The 7500-nt window shown below is 44.0% G+C and overlaps 1 protein-coding gene across 1 annotated transcript in view; it reads left to right on the forward strand.

Annotated features, from left to right (window-relative positions):
* The window catches only part of LOC137866913 (solute carrier family 12 member 2-like), a 15725-nt gene that overhangs the window by 3098 nt on the left and 5127 nt on the right, over positions 1-7500 (forward strand). Inside the window, exons 4-15 of the mRNA XM_068703191.1 lie at positions 1-71; positions 663-802; positions 900-1010; positions 1752-1860; positions 1964-2091; positions 2459-2543; positions 2884-3032; positions 4964-5071; positions 5722-5845; positions 5950-6051; positions 6934-7089; positions 7251-7350. The exon at positions 1-71 is cut by the window's left edge and continues 25 nt beyond it. Coding sequence (XP_068559292.1) covers positions 1-71; positions 663-802; positions 900-1010; positions 1752-1860; positions 1964-2091; positions 2459-2543; positions 2884-3032; positions 4964-5071; positions 5722-5845; positions 5950-6051; positions 6934-7089; positions 7251-7350 — 1383 coding nt within the window. The remainder of the gene's footprint in view (positions 72-662; positions 803-899; positions 1011-1751; positions 1861-1963; positions 2092-2458; positions 2544-2883; positions 3033-4963; positions 5072-5721; positions 5846-5949; positions 6052-6933; positions 7090-7250; positions 7351-7500) is intronic.

Consider the following 7500-nt stretch of genomic DNA (forward strand, 5'->3'; position numbering starts at 1 on the left):
GGCCACTCTGGTCACCACCATCACGGGTCTGTCTACTTCTGCCATAGCGACCAACGGCTTCGTACGAGGAGGTGAGACAGCAACCGTACACAAGCTTTTATTTTGAAATTTACTTTTGGTTTATCTCGGGACAAGAACAGCGGCCTCCTGGGTGAAAGTCCTGTGTTTGACCCATCCGTACATGCCGATATCCTCCATACTCCGACTTCCGCAAACTATCATTGGACACATATTTGTGATAAACAAGCTGAGGGAATACATTTTCCTCTAATGCAGTTTCTTTGTATAGGAACTTAGTCTTTAGCAGACCAGGAGGATTCAGAAGATTCTGTTAGAACAACAACCCTTACTTAGTGGGTTAAATGTTTGCTTTTAACAACCGACTTTCAGACAATAAAACACATTCAGATTGTCATTGTATATCGTAAACATATTTGAAGGAACGATGATAGCTCCAGCTGCTCACAGGCTCAGTCAGGAGGTTTAAAGGAAACTTGTTCCAATGTTTTCAGTGAGTCCTTTGAAAGTAGTTACTTTACCAGCATACTTCAAATTCAAGCCCTCTGCGTTCACAACAACTGTCCCCGGTTTAAAGACACTTAACCCCCTAAAGTCAACCAGCACCACATGATGACCCAATGATCGATATCACTGCTGTCCAGGAGGAGCGTACTACCTGATCTCCAGGAGCCTGGGGCCGGAGTTCGGAGGCTCCATCGGCCTCATCTTTGCCTTCGCCAACGCCGTGGCCGTGGCCATGTACGTGGTGGGCTTCGCGGAGACGGTCGTTGAGATGCTCAACGTGAGGAACACTTTGGTGGAAACGTTCAAATCTGTCTCGTCTGTTGAGCACCGATTCGGATACTGATCTCGTGTTCGGTTTTGGTTGTTGGTTGCAGGATGTCGACGCTCTGATGACCGACGAGCTCAACGACATTCGCATCGTCGGGACTCTGACCGTCATCCTGCTGCTGGGAATCTCTGTAGCTGGGATGGAGTGGGAAGCCAAGGTAGGAATGTGAATCCACAATGAAAGAGAAACGTGTGAACACCCAGAATCCTCTGCTGACATCTCAAAGACGGACGCATGACGCTCATATTGAACTATTGAGGCCCTGCAGTTGACTTTTGGTCTAGACTGAAACATCTCTACAGAATTTGGATGGATTAGGATGAAATTTTGTACAAACATTCATGGTCCCCAGAGGATGAATCCTACTGACTTTCTTGATTCCCTGACTTTGTGAAACCACGACGTTCACATTAGTAGTTTTGAGTAAAATTCCTCCAAAATTATTGGACGAATGTCATGAAGCCCCAGCTGTACTTTGTGTTTAGTGCTAATTTGTAAATGTTAGCATGATAACAAGCTAAACTAACATGGGGAACGTTATACCTGCCAAACATTCACACGTTAGCAGTGTCATTGTGAGCATGCTAGCATGCTGGCGTTTAGCATTTAGCTCAAAGCACCACTGTGACTAAGTGTAGGCTGTAGACTCTTTGTCTTGTCTCGTCCAAATGTCCCGCTATAAGTCGATCGATTAGCCGAGTGGTAAGTATGAGCACGTTATGCACAATTTGACTACGAGGCACCTGTCGTTGCCAGTTAGGATTGAAAAAAGTTAAAATGATTAACTAATTATTAACAAACACATCGGCAAATGTTCTTGCTAATAATGGGATAGTTACCACAGTGTTCCTGACTCCTTCCACATGTCTTCCTTTCTCTGTGTCTCTCTGTCCATCAGGCTCAGATCGTCCTCCTGGTGATCCTGTTGGCAGCCATCGCTAACTACTTCATAGGAAGCTTCATTTCCATGGAGAGCAAAGAGCCCAAAGGATTCTTCGGCTACCACTGTCAGTTGGCGCTCTCTTTGTTTCATCCAAACCTTTAGGCTTTGGCTTTGAATTTAAATTTCTCGCATATATGTTTCTCTGTTTTGGCTCTTTCCTCCCGCAGCCGCCATCTTTTTAGAGAACCTGGGTCCAGACTTCAGAGACGAGGAGACGTTCTTCTCGATGTTTGCCATTTTCTTTCCCGCGGCCACCGGGATCCTCGCCGGAGCCAACATCTCCGGAGACCTCACGGTGAGCTTCACATTTCAAAGTCTACACTCATTCTGATTTCACTGATGAAAGTCGGAACAACCTGATACAAAAAAGGCCTTCGAGATCTAATATGAGTGAAGATTCAGCAACTCGATTGGCAATTCCTCAAACATGTTCAGAAACAGATTTTGGCGAACTGCGGACATCCTTCAAAATCCTCTGAACGTCAGTCTTGGACGTTGAACAGTCTTTCAGTGGGATTCAACAACGTAGCATCCTTGAAATTCAGCCTAACTTTGAGAAACACACAGCGCTTCCAGCTTGGTATCAAGTCTTGACGCTGCTCGAGGCTCAAGGTGAACTTCCTGAGAACACAATAAACTTGAATCATCATCTCCTTCTTTAGGACCCTCAGTCAGCGATCCCTAAAGGTACTCTGCTGGCCATCGTCATCACAGGAATCACCTACGTGGCTATCACCATCTCTGCAGGTACACTTATTCACTTATTTGCCATTTTCCTGGATTCGTAGATATTTGTAGCTCGTCGTATAAAGATCACAGACGCGCTGACGACAGTTCGAGGTGTCAAATGTCTGGTAAACATATTGAGATGTACGCAGTTACATTTATGCAGCTTTGTCAAGGATTCAAGGATAATTTGATGTCGTTCTGCACAATGACCTGCAGTTGTGTCCATTGATGCTACACAAGAAAACGTGATGAAACAAAACCAAAACAATGCGTGCTGAATGTTCTGTGGGGATGATAAATGGTGCAGCAACCAAACCAGAGGTAGCCTAACAAATGCGTTGGGTATTTCCTCCCGCAGGCTCCTGCATCGTCCGCGACGCCACCGGCGACCACAACGACACGGTGAGCGACACGGTGAACTGCACCGACGCCGCCTGCACACTGGGCTACGACTTCTCCATCTGCAAGGAGGGAGGCTGTCAGTACGGCCTGATGAACGACTTCCAGGTAACGGACTCAGAAAACCTTCATGAAGCGGACGGGATCAGAGTTGTTGAAAAGGTTATTGATTAAACACTGGTGTTAGATCGGTACTCGGCATCGGACCAGGTGTCAATATCAGGACGGAAGATGATGGATTGGTGCATCCTGGAATCTTTGGATGTAATATTTTCTCACTCTATTTCTGACTATTTTGTCTCAGTAATCTTTATACTTACTGTTTATATTGTTTTTAGTATAAAGAACCATTTGTTTTAGTTTTTCATGCTTCATTCGATCACAGTACAGAATTATTTTATATATATATATATTACATTACAGTCATTTAGCAGACGCTTTTATCCAAAGCGACTTACAATTCAATATCTATCTACACACCGTAGACGCAGCGACATTTTGGGGTTAAGTGTCTTGCTCAAGGACACATTGACACGAGACTAGTAGAGCAGGAGCCGGGGAGCCGACCGGGGAGCCGACCCTCTGATTGAAAGGCGGCCCTGCTCTCCACTTAGCCACGGTCACCCCTGTCACCCATGGTCACCCACGGTCATATATATATATATATACTGTATATTGTATCTTATATGTCTGCTTTAATGACAAAGATGGAATATCAAGTGTAGAAGTTTTTCCTGTTGACTGACATTAACACACGAAAGAAAAACACCTGCAGGTTTTGTTTCTGCTGCTCGTTTCTCTGCATGTTGTCATACAAGATGCCTGCTCTGTGCGTGTGTGTGTGTGTGTGTGTGTGTGTGTGTGTGTGTGTGTGTGCGTGATGTTCAGAAACAAAGTGCAGCAGTGATAATAGTGACTGTTGTTTTGAGTCACAAGGTTCTCGCTGGCTGGAGCCAGAGCTGAATGAGAGCATTGAATACATCCACCTACACACACACACACACACACACACACACACACACACACACACACACACACAGACACACAAACACACACACACACACACACACACACACACACACACACACACACAGAGACACAAAGCTCACTGACACTGGTATCGCTGACATTGTCTGTTGCTACAGACGGAAGCTCTTGCACTTTTATTGTAATTCTTTGTAAAGTTCTGCTCTGTTTTTACTAAACATCTGTCCGACAGAGAAGCAGATGTGAACAAATCTAACATGTGTGTGTGTTGCTCGTCCTCTCACATGCTAACTGACGCCACATAGCGCTGGGAGGTGTTTCTGTTTGAGCTGTCTTCAGTTCAATCAGCAATACAAATATGATGTCATGTGTCAGATCTAAGACCTCTGAGGTACTGTCCAAAGCGAATGATTGTGGTATTCGTTAAATGCACTTCAAAATAAACTTCCAACATTAGTTCCCTTAGTTTTAAGGTCTACTTCCAAAGCCAATCTACTTCGTTAGGATTTATAAAAGATTGTTGTTTTGGGTTGAAACAAGTACGTTAGTAACGTAAAATAACGTTTATTACGTAACTGGCGTTAGTAAAGTTTGGAAGGTGCATAATAAAAAGCGTTGACTGATGGGACATGAACAGCAGTCTCCTGGGTGAAAGTCCTGTATTTGTTCGTTTTGTTTGATGTTTTATTTCTGTTACATTGTATCCATCATGTGTACTTTCACTATTTTTTACACTTTAATTTCGTTTTTTACTTACATGATCTTATTTTTCTAATTAATTAAATTAGCTTGTTTGAGGGATTTAAATGGTCAGCGACTGCTTCTCTGTAATTGTTGTGCATAAGACGGATGAAGAATTTGAACCTGTACCAGCAAACCAACAGGAAGGAAGGAGTCGTAGGTCGCACTGTGGTAAACTTGACTCTTGATGAGCCTGAACCTCTCAGAACCTCTTCTTACTGAGCAGGACGACTGAACAACTCACCCAATAAACACTTGAGTCATGTGTGTGTGTGTGTGTGTGTGTGTGTGTGTGTGTGTGTGTTGTCCAGGTGCTGAGTCTGGTGTCGGGCTTCGGTCCTCTGATCTCTGCAGGGATCTTTTCAGCCACTCTGTCGTCGGCTCTGGCCTCGCTGGTCAGCGCGCCCAAAGTCTTCCAGGTCAGAAATGAAATCTTCTTTATTACAAGATAAACCGACAACAACACGACTTCACACAGACACGAATAGAACCTCTGACAATGAATACAAATGTTACATATCAGTCATATCATAAAATACTGACTGAATGAGTAACGAATGGGTATTTCTGTGAATGGCGAAACAAAAAAGTCAATGATTAATAGAAACACGAGATCTCAGGAACGCCTCGTGGGAACTTCAAATTCGGCACAAACGTCCACTTGGACTAAAAGATGAACTTATTAGGATTTGGTGCTCAGAGGTCACTGTCACAAAATTGGCCATTGGCAAGTTTGGCCATTTCGTAATTTTGACAATTTCCCAAAAATGTGTGTTCGGATAAATGATGACATTTCTGTCACATATTAATGTAAACTGCAATGTGACTGATTGTTGGAGCCGTATATATGAAAAGCGGAAATTATAGTTGTGGTAAAAATTAAATTTCCAAAATCAATGAAGAAACTTTACACTCTACATTACGGTAGATCAAAGCAACAACAAAAAAAAGCTTTAGCGCTACACAGGCCTGTACTTGTATCTCCACCCCAACAGTTCTAACGTCAAATCTCTTTCTGAACAACTGACATAAGAAATGAATGAATGAATAAAAGCTGCTGTGCTCGTAGGCTCTGTGTAAGGACAACATCTATCCAGGGCTGGGTGTGTTTGCAAAGGGTTATGGGAAGAACAACGAGCCTCTCCGGGGTTACGTCCTGACCTTCTGCATCGGCCTCGCCTTCATCCTCATCGGTAGGCTCCGAACACACGCCTTCATTTTTGTTTCACTCTGTGAATGATTCGAGCGTACGTCAAGCTCCTTGAATATTGAACCTCTCTCTGTTGCTGCCTCTCAGCGCAGTTGAACATCATCGCTCCGATCATCTCCAACTTCTTCCTGGCCTCGTACGCTCTGATCAACTTCTCCGTCTTCCACGCCTCCTTGGCCAACTCTCCAGGTAAACTCTGCGAACCGACGCCACGATTTCACTGACGACGTTTACGTTGACATTAATCCGAAAAGAGACTATATTCCTTCCTAAGCTGGACTTGTTCGACGGCGTGAACTCAGCCTCCCTCTGTCATTCCTTCAACCACCTTCTTGAAAAGGTCGGCGTTGCGATATTTGCGAATGTCCAATAACCTTCTGACATCCAAGTCTTTCATTACGTGTAAAAGCACCTGTGTTTCTTCTTACAACCAGAAGACTTGTGTTCTGAATGTGCTGTATATACATGTCCAGAGAATGCCCCTAAAACCAGAATATCAGCATCTCCTTTATGTCTGAATTTTGGATAAGACCTGATTCAGAATGTCCAAGCAACAATATTGTCATATTCGGAATAATAGTAGGAAAAATGAGGGTAAATGTGCTCAATGATTCAGTCTTGGTAAAGGATTTATCAGACCTTCAATTGAGTTCTAGAGACGTTAGCGTTGACCTGAAAAGGTCTTTAACTTTTACCAAATTAAAAATGTCTTTCCTTTGTCCTGTTAGGACGTCTGTTAGGTCCAGGATGACTAAAGAAAAGTCACCTTTGTTACACTTCTGTGCACCTGGTAGTAAATAAAAAAGTCTTTGTGAGGTATTTATTATCTAACTAGTAGTGTAGCGCTGCCACCATTGTTGTTGATCACTGAAAGAGTACTACAACACTTGCATGTGTATTTCATTTGTTTGGCCAAGTTTGCCAACAATGTTTAAAGTGTCGGTTGTATAGTAAAACCTAATGAGTAAGAAGTTTATTAAAGATAAAGATATCAATCATTGTATCGTGGTCTGTTTCCATTTGATAACATTAGCGGCTCGTTTTGGTTTTATTCCCCGTCCGTCACCACAGGGTGGCGCCCCAGCTTCAAGTACTACAACAAGTGGGTGTCTCTTGCCGGGGCCATCCTGTGCTGTGTGGTGATGTTCGTCATCAACTGGTGGGCGGCTCTGGTCACTCTGCTCATCGTCCTCGCTCTCTACATCTTCGTCAGCTACAAGAAACCTGGTGAGAACTTCATCGTCGCACATTTTATCTTTGCTAGAGTAGAGTTCCTTATAATGTAGTTCCTCTAATGGCCACTAGATGGCTGCCAAGACGTCGTCACCTCATCTCTACAGCTATAACTATGTGTGTGTGTGTGTGTGTGTGTGTGTGTTTCCTGTTAGATGTGAACTGGGGTTCGTCCACTCAGGCTCTGATCTACAACCAGGCTCTGACTCACTGTGTGAACCTCACCGGAGTCGAGGACCACGTCAAAAACTTCAGGTCAGCTCGAGGGTTTAGATCTGGGCTCGTCATGGGGTGACCGTGACTAAGTGGAGAGCAGGGCCGCCTTTCAATCAGAGGGTCAGCGGTTCGGTTCCTGCTCTCATGTCAATGTGTCCTTGAGCAAGACACTTAACCTCAAAATCGCTC

The sequence above is a fragment of the Cebidichthys violaceus genome, unplaced genomic scaffold (genome assembly GCF_023349555.1).
Source record: "Cebidichthys violaceus isolate CVI_PGR_0920_01 unplaced genomic scaffold, fCebVio1.0.p SCAF_9, whole genome shotgun sequence".
In the NCBI taxonomy this organism is placed as follows: domain Eukaryota; kingdom Metazoa; phylum Chordata; class Actinopteri; order Perciformes; family Stichaeidae; genus Cebidichthys; species Cebidichthys violaceus.